The 16248-nt window shown below is 35.3% G+C and overlaps 3 protein-coding genes across 4 annotated transcripts; 2 read left to right on the top strand and 1 right to left on the bottom strand.

Annotated features, from left to right (window-relative positions):
- Positions 1 to 338: 338 nt before the first annotated feature.
- Positions 339 to 5014, top strand: LOC125810745 (COP9 signalosome complex subunit 3). The gene is made up of 11 exons (XM_049490227.1): positions 339 to 650; positions 1130 to 1245; positions 1338 to 1584; positions 2116 to 2173; positions 2305 to 2394; positions 2793 to 2858; positions 3475 to 3564; positions 3729 to 3887; positions 3970 to 4091; positions 4627 to 4699; positions 4791 to 5014. The coding sequence occupies exons 1-11, from the start codon at positions 454 to 456 to the stop codon at positions 4857 to 4859; spliced, it is 1287 nt and encodes a 428-aa protein (XP_049346184.1). The 5' UTR covers positions 339 to 453; the 3' UTR covers positions 4860 to 5014.
- A 358-nt stretch (positions 5015 to 5372) lies between these two features.
- On the bottom strand, positions 5373 to 8102 carry LOC125810744 (kelch repeat-containing protein At3g27220-like). Of its 2 annotated transcripts, none has more exons than XM_049490226.1 (7): positions 7879 to 8102; positions 7616 to 7801; positions 7305 to 7534; positions 6617 to 6787; positions 6274 to 6379; positions 5898 to 6104; positions 5373 to 5705 (listed from the first exon to the last, which is right to left on the bottom strand). In XM_049490226.1, the coding sequence occupies exons 1-7, from the start codon at positions 8062 to 8064 to the stop codon at positions 5538 to 5540; spliced, it is 1254 nt and encodes a 417-aa protein (XP_049346183.1). In that variant the 5' UTR covers positions 8065 to 8102; the 3' UTR covers positions 5373 to 5537. The 2 variants fall into 2 exon arrangements, with proteins under 2 accessions (XP_049346183.1, XP_049346182.1); XM_049490225.1 differs by having other exon boundaries at positions 7616 to 7807; positions 7879 to 8101.
- Positions 8103 to 10738: 2636 nt separating this feature from the next.
- LOC125810709 (cytochrome c1-2, heme protein, mitochondrial) lies at positions 10739 to 15558 on the top strand. The gene is made up of 8 exons (XM_049490181.1): positions 10739 to 10842; positions 11130 to 11202; positions 11875 to 12095; positions 12960 to 13239; positions 13348 to 13419; positions 14839 to 14955; positions 15068 to 15133; positions 15224 to 15558. The coding sequence occupies exons 2-8, from the start codon at positions 11143 to 11145 to the stop codon at positions 15338 to 15340; spliced, it is 933 nt and encodes a 310-aa protein (XP_049346138.1). The 5' UTR covers positions 10739 to 10842; positions 11130 to 11142; the 3' UTR covers positions 15341 to 15558.
- The last annotated feature ends 690 nt before the right edge of the window (positions 15559 to 16248 follow it).

Raw genomic sequence — 16248 nt, 5'->3', positions numbered from 1 at the left:
CGTCAACAAAAATTTGGGGTGTTAACTCTTGAGGGTATTTGTGGTCTCTTAGGATAACAGCAGGGGCATTTTTGATCCCAAAATGTAACGAAGGGTATAAATGGTCTATTTCATATAGTTCGGGGGCAATTTTGACCCTTTTCCGTTAAATTAAAATAGTTTTTAAGTACTTATAAAGTGTTTGAATAATTTTTTTTAAAAAAATATTTATAATCCTTAATTTAAAACTAAAATAATGTAAAAATAGATCAAAACTCAATCCAAACAGGGTCTTATAAATATCAAAAAAAAAAATTATTATATATGTAAGAGAAATAAAACTCGACACAAAAGAAGTGCAATTTTTTCTTTTTTATTTTTGTTAGAGACCCAGTGGAAGCCTCAGCCCTTAACTTATATCGGAGACGTGAATCTGCTCATTCTGTGTGTTGATTGATCCGTTGGGCAAAAGAGATGAATCTGAACATGAATTCGATGGAATCAGTGGTTGCTCAAATTCAAGGGCTATCGAGCAATTCATCAGACATAACTCAGCTTCACAACTTTCTCAAACAATCGGAAGAGCTACTCCATTCCGACTTCTCTCGCTTGCTTTCTTCTCTCGCTGAACTCGATCCTTCTATTCACTCCCTCGGCTTTCTCTATATTCTGTAAGTTCCTTTTCTCTTATTCCTATCTCTTTATTTATAACCTAAACCTAGGGTTTCTATTCTCAAGATTATTTGTTTAAATTAGCCATTGATAGATTATACATATATATTGATTAAAAACACCCTAGGGTCTGGTGCCCACGACGTTCAAGCGCAGGCAAAAAGCACCAGGTGCTTTTTTCCCATCTGCCCTAACTTTGTTGGACACACGGTATTGGTACCGGTTGAACTACGGTGATTATGAAAAAAGAAAAGAAAGATTACATACGAGTCTAATTGACAAAGAGGATTGTTATGGTCAATACCAATACATGTGGGATTGAGGCATAGTTGATTGATTGATTTACATAATCTATAAAAATAATGCAGAATTGAACCATCCACAGAATAAAAGACCAGTATTTGTGTAACAAGTGGGCGTTGTCTTTGTACTCTGTCTAGTCTGTATTACTCATATGGTTGTGTTTGTTAACTAACAGGGAGGCATGCATCTCATTCCCAGTTGCAAAGGAGCATGTTAGTGAACTGCTTGTTTCTGTCGCTAGATTTATCAATTCATGTTCTGCAGAGCAAATCCAATTGGCGCCCAATAAGTGTAATTTTCTCTGATTTCTGGAATAGCTTTTGTGAATACTCCTGTTTCTGGTCTAACTTATATTGAGGCATGTCTGCAATTTGTGGTTGCAGTCATTTCTGTTTGTAAAAAGTTTAAGGATCATATTTTCGGACTGGAAACTCCAATTCGTGGTGTGGCTCCAATGCTGACTGCTATTCGTAAACTGCAATCCTCCTCTGAGCAATTAACAACATTGCATGCCGATTTTCTTCTTCTTTGTATATTGGCAAAGTGCTATAAAACTGGCTTCTCTGTGCTGGAGGATGACATATATGAGTGTGATCAGCCACGGGAGTTTTTTCTCTATTGTTACTACGGGTTAGTTGTTTCAGACTTTCCGCTTTGAAGTTATTTCAGTTGTGGTGGTTTCATGCCCTTGCTTCATTCCTTGCTAAAATTTCTCTTAGTGACTTTTTAAAAAAAAATTGGAATATTTTTTGTGGACATAGGATAGTTCAAGACATAATTCATTGAATCATGCTTTCCTAGCAGTGCGTTTTCTAATTTTTACAGGAAATAGGAGATACTTTGCTCGCCTATGAATATTATATTTGCTTTTATAGTTATCTGGTGAAAGAATTAATTTTGTTCAAAAACCTATGGTATTGGTATACAATTATCACATCTGCCTTTTTTACTTTTGATACTGTTTAGTTCTCCAACCTAAAGACAGAGTTCTTAACAGCAATGTGAATCACAAGTGATGCACCAATTTAGAATGAGATTGAGTAATTCAATATTTTCTTAATTAAAAGCCACTGATGTATAATCTTTCTATCGCTCTTTGGATTTTTCTGGATTTGTGTCTTATACTTGTTGACATGTCTTATAATTTGCACGTAATAACAGGGGAATGGTTTGCATTGGACAAAAGCAGTTCCGCAAAGCATTGGAACTCTTGCACAATGTATGTTACTGTGTTCTCATTCCATGTTTCCTTTATTGGTATTTGGTTTTGTTATCCCTATTTGCAAGTTACTACAGTGTATATTATCTATATCTGTTAGTTTGTGCTGATTCTATCTGTTATGCTTCTAGGTTGTGACGGCACCTATGTCTACTCTAAATGCAATAGCAGTTGAAGCTTACAAAAAGTACATTTTGGTTTCACTGATTCATCTTGGGCAGGTGTGTTTTGCCACCATTTTTTACATACTTTTGGTGATAATATTTAGTCAATTCTCCTAAGCAGCACACTATCTTGTTGTGACGTTTCTGTTGGACAAACAGTTTGTGAGATTTATGTGAGTCTTTTCTGGGGCTTGAGCTTGCACTGCTGTATAACCTTCTTATTTTACATTATATATGATATTATCACCGATGGACTCGTTTAGTTTGAGCCACAAAGTGTCAACTTTTTAAATGATTTTGGCTTGTAAATATGCACTTTGAGCAGAGATGTAAGCCCCCCCCCCCCCCACAACAACAAATATGCACAAAGTAAAAATGAATATGACAGGTCATGTAAGTTTATTCTTGCTGATTTTCATTCTCCTGATGAAATTGAGGTTTGCTTCTGATGGCAGTTCTCTACCAGTTTTCCCAAGTACACTTCTTCTGTGGCTCAAAGGAACTTGAAGAATTTCTCTCAGGTAATTATTTCAACTGTGCAAACATTGATTCCAAGTAGCACTGACTGTTTCACCCAAAGCAAAATGAAAGGAATTATTTTCCCTCAAATGAATTGGTGACAATGCAAGCTCAGTTAAGTATGCACAGTTGGCGTTACATTGTTGATGTTAGAAATCTTGTACTGATTCAAGTGTTGTTTCAAAATATAAGCATTGCATATTTTGTATTAGTAGGCTAGGCATAAAACTACATAAATGATAATGAAACAAGAATTAGATCAATATCTAATAGAAGTGAAAGAAAGAACGCATTTTCGTGTATAGATATATGGCTTGCTTGATAGGAGATCATGAGTACTTTGTGTACATTACTACACATGTTGTGGCACCATTTGGTGATTTAATACAATAAAACTTGATGTATTGGAAAAGTCACTGTTTAGTGTACTCAGCGAAGAAATAAGGTGACCAGCTGGAAGCTTCTGAAAAGTGAAATCCCAACAATATTTTCTAATATAAAATGAATCCAAATTGGGAGGAGATTTTGGAGACGCCTCATCAAGGATAATTCTGTGTCATGTGTGGTCCTTATGTGTGGAATATAACATAAACTACTTATTTATTTCTTTTTGAGCAGCCCTACCTGGAGTTGTCAAACAGTTATGGCACTGGAAGAATCTCTGAACTTGAAACATTCGTTCAAACAAACAAGGAAAAGTTTGAAAGCGTAAGTTTTCTTGAGGTCAATCTAATGCATTTCCTGATCTTCTAGCAGCTAAGATGAAAGCATGGGTGCAAAGTGAAAGCTCTTTTATCCTCTCTCTCCACTCCCAAACTCCCATGTTAGTCCATCTTTTGTGAAAGTTATAATAATCTTTTCATTACTTTCAGGATAATAATCTTGGATTAGTGATGCAAGTAGTGTCTTCTATGTATAAGCGCAATATTCAGCGGTTAACTCAAACGTACCTAACTCTCTCCCTCCAAGATATTGCTAACACTGTCCAGCTAAGAGGCCCCAAACAGGCGGAAATGCATGTGCTTCAGATGGTATCCTGCTTTTTAATCTACTAGATTGTGTAAGTCTTCAACTTTGAACCTTGAAATGTTGATGTTTCACTTTTGGTTATAGATTGAAGATGGCGAGATATATGCAACGATCAATCAGAAGGATGGTATGGTTAGATTTCTGGAGGATCCTGAGCAGTATAAAACATGTGGAATGATTGAACACATCGATTCATCAATTAAGAGGTGAGACTTCTGTTACTTCGGTCATTGGACATGGATATTCTACATTTTACTTGTAATTAGACTGTCATTTTTCTGTCCAATGTGGTGGCTATAGCTACTGATTGGCTTTTTGAGAATTTACACTTAATCTCAAACTCCAAATAAAGTTGGAATGAATTTGAACTTTTGCACATGGTACTAATGATGGATGATATGCACAAAAGAATGCCAATTTCCATCCAGCAATTTGGATATCTGCACCAATTGTGCCTACACAAGGGAGGTGTTTCTAAAATACAAGTGAGTAAGGGAGGGTGAAATTGAAATTTAGTAGATGTTGTACATAAATAGGTGGGAAATTTTACTTTGCATGACTTATTGATAGTAGGGTAGGGTTCTCTATTAGATTTACTTTAATCTTGACATCTCTATCTCTCTGTGTACATATGTTTTAAAGAACCAACAATATGTGAATCCTGCTTTTATTGTTACTGTGCTATCAATTGCTATGAAAGGATATCTAAAAACTACAATGATGTATGTTTTTCTATTGCAGATTGATGGTGGTGTCGAAAAAGTTGACTTCTATGGATGAACTTATGTCATGTGATCCTATGTACCTAGGAAAGGTAAAACTATGTCAAAGTCCTCTTTTGCTAACTGCTTAATAGAACAACTGTATTTTTCACTAATTTAATTTGTGATTACTTGCTTATGCAGGTTGGAAGGGAGAGACAGAGATTTGATTTTGATGATTTTGACAGTGTTCCTCAGAAATTCACTGTCTGAGACTAGCAGAGTTCAGTTTTCTGAGTAAATATGGCAAATGATGCTGATATGTTCATTTGAAATATAAGCAAACTTTATTCCATTGACCTCAAGAAATGGCTAAGGAAACAGGTGTATTTAACTCCTGGTTCAATCAGTGGTATCATGTTTGTTCACCCTTCTGCTTTTTGTTTTGTGTGGGCAGGTTGAACTGCTTGCTCTAGTTTTAGTTTACTATCTAGCAAGGAAACTTTCTAGTTGCAGTAAGAGGCTAGGAGGATCATAATGTTCCATCTTCTTTAGTGGACATTGGTGTTTTAGTTAATTTGTTTAAAGAAGCAAGTTCCTCGATCTCCCAGTTTTGGGTTATTACAAAAATGGATACCCTTCTTTTTACGTACTATTTTACATATTTATCATCTTGCAGCAGATATCCGCCTAGTTGGCTGAGCATGTAATGGCAAAATAAGATGCTTCCCTATTTAAGTATTTGTTTGTCGTCTTTTCCTTCCTTCCATTGGAATTCTAGACCCAGGACAGGCCACCAAATATGCTAATACAACTGCCTAAATAATAAATTTTAGAAAATGAATAGTAGTAATGTATGAGCTACATTTTTCTTTGCAAACGACAAATTAACTTGACTTTGACATTCAATAACATTGAAAAGCGACATGGTAGCCAGGAATCAGTAATATATCATTGTAATCTCAATTTGGTTCTCCATGTATCTCCTACTACTTTCCTGGGCTGTGGATTATCTGGTCCTCTATCCCGCTGTCCAGAGGTGAAATACAACCATCCATTCCAGAACCCCGCCTGTGCTGTCTTCGCCCGATATGGCATCTTTCCGATGACAGACCATGTCTGCACAAATTGGTAATTAAAAAAATGCTCACAAGTCTGAAAAGGAAATAAGTTATATAGTCACTCGAATGGAAGGCAATAAAACAGAGAAGTAACTAACATTTAAGCTAACTGAAGCTTCATAAAAAAGTATGTTATGTAGTTTAAAACAAAGATATTGCCAACTTTGATGATTAAGAAAAGGTAAAATACCAGTGTATTTAGGTTGAACTGGAACACCTCTCCAACTAAAATCATCCTTTTGGTCACAGGATGCTTCTCTGTTGTGCCTCCAACAATAACAATAGAATTATTTACAATAACCCAAGAACATTCTATGTGCGAAACCGGTTTTGGCATAGAAGGCAACCCTTTCCATTTCATACTTTCATCCAGCATATAAACATCTCCAAAAACCACCTGAAGCCACAAACATAGAAATTATAGCAACTTCCCCAAAAGAACTTTGAGACAAAACTATCAAAAGGAAGACAGAACCTCGAGTTTAGTTGACCAGACTGAAACAAGAAATACTTAAGATTTAATAATCAGATAACTGAACCTAGATAAAAACTATAGCAACATATACCTCGAACCTTCGTGAGCATTTAAAGATAGGGGAGCCAGGTTTGGCCATGAAATCACCCTCTTGACCACCAATTACGTAGAGCCGATCACCAACAGCAATACAAGCCCTGTGGGGAATAGCCTCAAGATCAGGTTTTGAAATAAATTGCATTTCAGAACGGGGTATATACTTTTGAAGAAAGGAGAGCACAATTTTCAATATGGACCTGTTAGACATTTTGAATTGCTATTCTCAAACTACTCAAGTTCAAACGTTTAACCTTCAACATAGTTTTAGCTTTTAAAGTCCTCATAAAAGTAAAATGGAACAAGGGCTATAGCCTTAGAAAGAACGACTGACAAACCTATGTGGTCCTCCGCGAGGAATGGGTACTTCTTTGCGCCAGTGCTTCTCTAAGGCTTTTCCATTTGCTACTGCAAGACTCCAATGATCTAATCCAGGGGTGTGGCGATTCTCTTTGCCTCCACCCATCACATGTAGCCTGCCTTTCCAAAGCTGAGTTGCTGGTGCATACCTGAAAAAACCCTAGTCATTACTCTAGTTTTGTATAAAACTCATCATAAGGTACTTATACTTCAATATGCTATCACTACGATGTGATGCTAATCTAGAACCTAAATGGATGATGGGCGCATTCCTTATAGTTACAAACTTGATGGATGATGGGCGCATTCCTCTACCATTTTCCACTTAAAATACCAGGCTTTTTTGTCTGCAGCAGAATTTGAAACCTTGATGTGCGCCTAACCCACACATTATCTGCTGCACCTTACCACTAAACTTAAGTCTAAGGACAATACTAATCTGGAACCTCAGCAGATGCGGTCTCTACAACCCACGGTTTCTTAAACCACTTCATTGACCACTAGGTCACACACCTTTAGATGCACAAGAAACTAATACTATATCAACAACCCCCATTTCCATATGTGATTATTGTAAGAAATAAGGTACACAATCTAGTCTAGGTTTAATGTTACAAAAGACTTCTGAGAGATGTGTTCTTGGGATAAGCCAGCAAGGATACATACCTTGGTGCTGGTAATGGTGGCAAGCTTTCCCATTTTCTGGTGTGTGTGTCCAAAACAAATGTGTTTGCTGTAGGTCCCCTGCATTGGGGACCATATTGTCCTGACACTATATATATGTATCTTCCATCAGTAGCCACTCCTAAATGTGAATGTGCCATATCTTTTGGGATTGCAAAACTCTCAGTCCATGTATTTGTTGTAAAATTGTAAACATCAACATGAGAATGCACCTATACATAGTAATTAGTATAGTTAACTTGCAAATTTTTACATTTTCAAGCTAATTAAAAAAATGGGAAAAAGATGTTTACATGGTCTAGGTTTTCATATCCTGCAAAAACGAAAAGCAAATCCTTAATCTGAAGAGAATAGCCATCCAAACGAACCACAGGTGCAGATGCCATCTGTTCCCATTTCAATTCAGGAGCAGGCAAATCAGCATAGGTCATGGCTAACGCTCTTTCAGGGTAACGATCCCTATTACTTCCTCCTGCATCCTGATTCTACAAAATGCAAAATTGTTCATAATTTCGTAGTAATTACTAAAAGCAACCCAAATGCTGTCTTAACTAACCTTTAGAGAATGATTGGAGACGTTAATACGGTACTTGTCAGGAGCCCAAGTGGTAGCAAGGGAAACATAAGCAGAAGAAGAAGCAGAATGAAAATCGCGGGTCAAGGAAATTGCTAGAAGAGCAACAAATGCAAGAAGAAGAATGATAGGTTTTGCGAAACTGTGCTTTGCTGTCGATCTTATCATTATGCTGTACTAATAATAATACAGAAGCCGTGGGAAGAATACCCATTTGCGCCATTGATATAAGATAATAGGTTTATTATATTAGTTGGAGGATTGTTTTAAGAGGAAGAAGCGCGGCCGCTAATGGTTTTTCACTTTGCCCTTGGTTTTCTGCCTCTTTTTTTCCCCTCTTCTTTTACATGAAAAAAATTGTATATTCCTTGCCATACAATTATCTATTTTTCTACATTTATGAATTCTATATATATGCAGAAACAAATTAAATACTCCCTCCCTCCAAAAATAAGTGAGGCTTGCCATACAATTATCTATTTTTCTACATTTATGAATTCTATATATATATGCAGAAACAAATTAAATACTCCCTCCCTCCAAAAATAAGTGAGGCTTGCTTCAGTGTCGAAAATACTTGCTATTTTTTAAGTTTCTGTCATAATTCTCAATTTTTAAATATTTTTGGGGTCATATTCTTAGTATGTTGAAATTGTGTCATGTGTTCGTTTAATCAATTCTTACTATTTTTGGTATACCTCTAACTCTTCTAACTGTTAGGGATCGTTTGGTTTGAATACAAGAAGTTATGCTAGAATTAGTTATGCTAAGATTATTTATTCTGACCTTATTTATTATTGGTTGTTTGGTTTGCTCTACTAAAATAATAACCATTACATTCTTTCTAAAAACAAATGGTTTGATTACAAAAATACCCTCTAATTTAGTTTTATATATATATATTTATAGAGTTTTTAGTTTTTTATTTTTTAAAACAAAAAACATCCATCTTATTTAGCTTAATTATTTTTATGTATGATAGGATTTAACCCCGAAAAAACTCAGTTTCAGTTTTGGAAAACAAAAGAACAGTAAAAAAAAAAAAAAAAAAAGGATTTAACCCCTAAAAAAATTTAAGAACAGAAAGAAGAGTTGCCTAACCATGTAAAAATATCTCCATTTTGAAGCTTCCAAACAATCCAGCAAAATGTTGTCAATGCTAAAACCAATAGTACTCTTAAGACGGAAGTTCATAACTAAAGGATTTGACGGATAGTTTTATCATTTAATAAATTTATCCCATCATAAATTATGATGGGATTATCATATCACCCTTGCGAGAGATAATTTATTCTGGTATTATTTATTAATCCTGGAATAAGTTATTCCAAACTTTCCAACCAAACACTAAATTAAGGGATCGTTTGGTTTGAATATAAGTTATGATGGGATTAGTTATGATGTGATAAGTTATACTGGAATAAGTTATGCTGGAATTGATTTTTATTGCTTGTTTGGTTTGTCATATTCAAACTTATATTCATGACATAATTTCTAAGAATAAGTTGTTTGTTTACAAAAATACCCTTTACCTTATTTAGTTTTTTTTTTTTTTTTTACATTTTCTTTGCAAGTTTAGTCATTCATTCTTAAAAATGAAATTTTCCATCTTGTTTAGCTTAAACATTTTTGGGTGTGTATTTCCATGATTGTGCCGTGTGTTTTTTAAAATTAAACTTTCATCTTATTTAACTTAAAAATAAAAGTTCCATCTTGTTTAGCTTAAAATAAAAAAATTCATCTTTTTAGCTTAAAAATAAAACTTTCATCTTATCTAGTTTTAAAATAAAATCTTCATCCTATTTAGCTTAAAATAAAACTTTCATTTTAAGTTTATTAAAAGTAAAAGAAATTTTATTATTAAAGTTATCTACATTTTAATTGATAAATATAAAATATAATTTTTTAAGTGAGTAATAAACTATTTAATAAAAAATATGCAATTTTTAGTAGTGTAGTGAACTTTTTGAGAGAAATTAAATATAAATATAAGAACATAAATAAGAATTATATATATAAAATGTAATTTATTAATAGAAAAATATATTATCATTAGAGCAACGAATAACTAAGGTTGTGAATATTATTATAAATGTTGTTAAAAGTTATGTTAATATATATGAATGTAAAGTGGTGTATAAAAGTGGAGTTTAAGAAGGGTATTTTTGTTATTTTACCTACCCAATCTCAGGATAAGTTATCATGGCATTGTTATTCCACCCCATGGAGGGATAACTTATCCCAGGACTAACTGTTAATCCTAGGATAAGTTATCCCATCCTTGGCAACCAAACAACATATTAAAGGCCACTTAAATATTATCCCTGGATAAAATCCTCTTGTCCATTACACCAAATGACCCCTTATTGTTGTCAACCTCTCACATTTCTTTATAGGTCTATCTACACACTTTACATGCTTGAACTATCTCCAGCTTTGCTCATCTTGTCCACCATGGTCCACAAATGTCACTTCCACCTTACCTCATATTATGTAATTTCTTATCACATATCACCTAATATGCTCACACGTCCATTTGACCAAGAGCCTCCATTTCTCCTACTCCGCTCCAATACATTGTGCAACATCATCGTCAACCTTAGCCTTATGTATTATGTAAGTGAAATTGCATTCTCGATTTTATGTGTTGTATAAATATACAATATAGTCTTCTGTTATTTACACGGTTAAACTTTACTTCTCCTTTGGGCCAACTTTCTTTGATCCTCCAAAGGCCCAATTAAATTAGCTGGGTTTTCTTCTTTGGGCCCAACACCATTTATTATCGGAAGGCCCAACGAGAAAGATAGAACAGCTCGTCCTGGAGCAAAACCTCCTCCTCTTAGAATATTCTGAATAGCTTTGAAGACTAGTCTGGTTTTCCGGATCTCTCAGGCGCTGTTTGTCCTATCGCCGTCGATCAATCCTCTCTACGGTCCTTTTCCGGTGAGATTTTCTCCCCTCACCTCTCCGCAATTTCTTCGAAGCTCTAGCTTGTTTCATTTTGAAAAGCACCCTAGGATTCGCCTTACTTGTTGACGTTGTTTTTGAGTAAAACGAATTTGCAGATCGCAGAAAGTTGTTTGCTAGGGGAATAGGGAACTGTAGAAGGAGTTATGTTAAATAAATAGTCCGTTCTTAGGCGTATTGACTTTGGAGTAAAATAATCAAATCTGTTGAGTTATGTTTTATGTTTTGTTTCCTATTTTAACTTTTCTGATTTCCTGACAGAGGGCTTGACTAATAATGTTCGGAGGTAGAGCAGTCCATCGGTTACTAGGCAGGAAATTTCAATCTGAATCCACGGTATTGCTGTACATCCTTTCTTCTTAGCCGATGCTTATATTCTTGAGTCATTGGTTTATGTATATAAGGAGATTTATTGCCTTCAAAATGCATACTTTCTTAATCCCTTCAAAAAATGCTTTTTGTGTACACTCATGTCTCGTATTTGAAATGCATTTCATTGGCTATACTGGAACACATTTCAGAGCTGTTTATTTTTTGTTCGACAATATGTTGGGTCATGTTTTGATTTCTGTGTGGTATAGGAATAAATTATAATAGAGGATTAGTGTTTTAAGGACTAATAGAAGTGGGTTCTATTAAAGTTTAAGTGTACTAAAATTGTATTCAATATATTCAATCTAGCAAACTGGAATGTTCTCTGTGACAATGCAAATTGGAAAGAGGACTCAGCATTTTGTGAGCCTGCATTAAATTGTTTTATGTGAATGGGGTCTGCATTTTCCTGCTTGTGTTGGCAGTTATATAGGTAAACATGCTGTACTACCTGATCACATAACATCCTTCTTGCAGCAATAAGCTAATAAGTAGTCTGACAAATCACCACTGGCTGTGCTAGAGCTCATATCTGATGTGGGAAATTTTGTGATTGGTACTGATTTAGTTGAAAGACTTGGGTCCTGTCAATTTCAAGTTGTACAAATCATTCGTTAAAACTACATGAATTTGCAGGCATCTCCAATTTTATCACCCTTTGTTTCCAAAAACACTCAAGAAGAATTTGGATCTTTTGGCATGAAGTCCTTCAGAACATTAGCACTCATTGGAGCGGGTGTATCTGGACTTCTAGGTTTTGCGACAGTAGCATCTGCTGATGAGGCTGAACACGGATTGGAATGTCCAAGCTATCCTTGGCCTCATGCAGGCATTCTTAGTTCATACGATCATGCTTCGTGAGTTTCTCCAGAATCTCTTATCCCCCCTTTGCTCTCTGTTGTCATTTTTGTTCTCTGCTTTCAGTTGCCCTGTCCCCCACTTTCCTTGTCCCATCAGGAAAAAGGTTAAAGATGTCAGGCTTTTATGTGTATTTCTGATAAAGAATGTTCTGTGAAGTGTATACTTCCATCCCTTTAAAGAAAAGGATAAGGATTTCAGGGTATCTGCAGATTTTGTGATAGAGGGATTTTGCCAGGTGCATTACAACAATAATATGGGTCAATCACTTAAAGTACACTACATTCAATTTGCATTTATATGGCATAGCATAGAATGACCTTTCTAAATGAAGTGCTGTTCCATCCTAATGTTTGGCCTGAAAACATGGAAGTCTTCTATGAAATGGAAAAAATGCCAAGCACCGACTATGAATATTGCTTCTCATTTGGTTTACAATTGTACTTCTTGTCTCTTTAATTTCAAAATGCCAAGATATATAACATCGAGACTTTTTGCATCTTTGACCAGCTTACGTAGAAAAGATTCCATATTCTATGCCAATAGATTCATGACATCCATGTACTGAATCATCAAATGAGCCATGTTAAGAAAGCCCAAGCTTATACGCGTTGGCCCATGCCGTTCAGAGAAAACACTCCTATACTGTGTCTAGTGGGGAGCTTTTTCATCTCAAAGAATAAGCAGATCTTCATATTTCGCATTTTACATTACCTTATCGAAAGAAGAAAAAAGATATTGTGCATTGCTTAAATTTATACTGCTGGGATAAAAAGAAAGTGATCAAGACCTGCTTACAGAATTCAACTAGCTATATAGTCTTATTTTAGTTGAATTATTTTTTGTGCTCTTTTGGCAAACAGGATTCGTCGTGGTCACCAGGTTTATCAACAAGTATGTGCATCTTGTCATTCAATGTCACTTGTTTCATATCGTGACTTGGTCGGGGTGGCATATACAGAGGAGGAAGTAAAGGCTATGGCAGCTGAGATTGAGGTGGAGGATGGGCCTAATGATGAGGGTGAAATGTTTACCCGTCCTGGTAAACTGAGTGATCGTTTTCCTCAGCCATATCCAAATGAAGCTGCTGCTAGATTTGCTAATGGGGGGGCCTACCCTCCAGATTTAAGTCTTATAACAAAAGTATTTCCGCCTTTCTGTTTCTGTTTTTCTAAAGAATAAATCTCCTTTCTGTTCCTATTTCAGTCATTACTGTTATCTGCCCCATTTAGCTTTCATTCTGTTTCTCAGGCACGCCATAATGGTCAAAACTATGTGTTTGCTCTTCTTACTGGCTATCGTGATCCTCCTGCTGGTGTTTCGGTATGCATCATTGTCCTTTGTTTATCTTAGACTCTTTAAGTTTTCAATCTTGAAGCCTTTATACCTTCTACACTGTTGGTTTTCGACTTCCCATATGATTTTTTTTCTTTTGATAACCAAGAAATCCCTGAGGGGCAGAATGGGCCTTTTAGTATGAAATGGGTTTTTTCCCTTTATTACGTAGCTGATTGTGTGGCCTAAGTGGCCTGAGCAACTTTTTCTAGTGGAATTAATTCTCATTCACGGTTCTCTCTAAACATTTGAATCCACATGTATGTCTGTAATTTTTTTTTTCTTTTTGTTATTGTACCTTGTGTTGTAGTCGAAAAAGGAAATTACCCCCAACATGTGACACAAGAACATTGTGACACAGTGATTTCTTGTTTCCGACTGTAAGCAAAGTAGGATAAGTCTCCAGCCCTTGTCGTGATGTATTTGACTCTGCAACTGAGAGGACAGGGTTCGTGAACTGCTTTGACACTGATAGGCATCTTATTCTATGTAATCTGAAGCTGTGACCTGAATTTAAATCAACAATCCTACAGTACAAATTCATTAATTTAACCAAATCACTTATGGGAATAGAGTAGTGAGAGGATCAGAGTATGTTGGATCACACTTATAGTTGCATAGGATCTCACATGAGAATTTATGATCCTGTTTGTAGGATTGTATTAGATCAATTCAGACAGTAGATCTTAAGGCTTCACTCGGTCACAATGATCCTAGTATCCTACTAATTTGTCAATTTTATGAAATTCCCATATTGTATTTTGTTACTCCCTCCATTCCATATTAAGTTAATTTTTGAGGTGTTTCACACCCTTTAAGAAAAATAGATTAAGACATAAATTGAACATAGTTTTCCATTTTTACCCTTATTAATTATTGTCAAATTTATGATTAAAATAACTAAATATTAATTAATCACTAATTCCAATACTAACTAATGAATGGTAAAATTGGAAGAACACTCTAAAAGTAGTAGTCTTGAAAACTGAACAATTAAGTTAATTTGAAAAATTGAAAATGCCTCAAAAATTAACTTAATATGGAATGGAGGGAGTAACTTGTATTGGCTGTTCAACAAATTCCAAGACCAACAGGTGCAAATAAACCGTATAATATAATATAACTAACCATGTATATTTGCTTGGATCTTAAAGTCCTACTATGATCCAATCATGGGATCCTAAAATGATCCTATCTAGGATCTCCATTCTAGAAACATCTCATGGTGCATTTGTTGGTTTGCTTACTTAGCCTTCCTAATTGTTATGGTTGTTTGTGAGCATAATCTAAGCAAAGTCAACCATTTTATTAGCTGAAGATAATTAGATTACTGGATTTTTTTTGTCCACACAATACTGGCGTTCCTCGTCTCTTTGACTGATCTGTCAAGCTACAACCATACTGTAGATTCGTGAAGGACTGCACTACAATCCTTACTTCCCTGGTGGAGCTATTGCAATGCCAAAAATGCTTAATGATGGTGCTGTTGAGTATGAAGATGGTGTCCCTGCAACAGAAGCTCAGGTTGGTCCCTTTGTCACTTGATTGGAGCAGTCTGCATGTAGTTTCATAGAGATGAGCTACACTACTATGTTTCAGTATAAATAGGCTAATTTCTCCTTGTATTGTTGTGTAGATGGGGAAAGATGTGGTGTCATTTTTAACTTGGGCTGCTGAACCAGAGATGGAAGAGAGAAAACTGGTCTGTTGTTTTTGGTATATGCACAGATGATGATGTTTGTGTTATTATTACTATATGGCAGTTTCTGATATATTTGCATTTCCACTGCAGATGGGCTTCAAGTGGATATTTGTACTGTCCCTTGCACTACTTCAAGCTGCTTACTACAGGCGTTTGAGGTGGTCTGTTCTCAAGTCAAGGAAGCTGGTCCTTGATGTTGTCAATTAGAACATCCCCTATTCAAATGCTTGTGGAGCAGGCAAATAATATTATCTTTCTCAAAATGCTTTTGTTGTTTGACGTCTTACTCTGGAATGGCCTGGTTTTTGGTAAAGCGAACAGGCTAAAATTTTCCTTATATTTGGAGTTGAAATAAGAGGCCCGTGTAATTTTTAAGTTGTGATTTTTATAGTGGGGAGACATTCTCGCCTTGTTTTTGAGGCTGTAACCCCTGTTTGTGGAGCTGTCTGGCTGTTGTGAAACTTTGCTCTCCAGATTTTTAGTTTTGTGACTTGACATACAATTTTATTGCACTTCAAAAAATCCTATTTCAAGGGTTACCAATACGATTAATCAAATAAGAATTTTACTAGTAAGTTTATTGTTATTGGTTGGCGGATTTGCAGTTTACGTGTGTTACCATGAATAATTCATTACTCAGTTGTGACAAATAATAGTGTTTTCGCTGCCTTTCATTGAAACTCTGCTTACTGAGAAAATATGATAAAAACATTATGTAATTCTTGCCTCAGTTTAGTACGGAGTAATGAAGTGAAATCTAAATTGTGGTATTTGACATATTTTGAAATTTTACATCCAATTTTTAAATTAGCCATGCAACTTGGTAGAATTACATTCTTGAAAAGCAGAGGCAATTTTTATCATCCAGTATATTCTTTCTTCACTATTGAAGGAGAGAGGTTATTAAGAGACCACATTCAACGTACAGTGTAAGGTATAATATCACAATCGAATTGCGTTTTCTTTTCTTCTCTCCTAATTTTATGAAGAAAAAGGTTACTGGAAGGAAACACAACTTGTTCTTTTTTAACCAATTAGAAACCAGCCAATAGTCATGTTCCACATACTGCTTATAATTATAAACCCAACTTGTCTATTCCAACTAGCTTTCAGCG

This window comes from Solanum verrucosum, unplaced genomic scaffold (genome assembly GCF_900185275.1).
Source record: "Solanum verrucosum unplaced genomic scaffold, falcon-dt-bn FXZP01000032.1, whole genome shotgun sequence".
Taxonomy (NCBI): Eukaryota; Viridiplantae; Streptophyta; class Magnoliopsida; order Solanales; family Solanaceae; genus Solanum; species Solanum verrucosum.
This window is presented reverse-complemented; position numbering and strand designations above follow the sequence as displayed.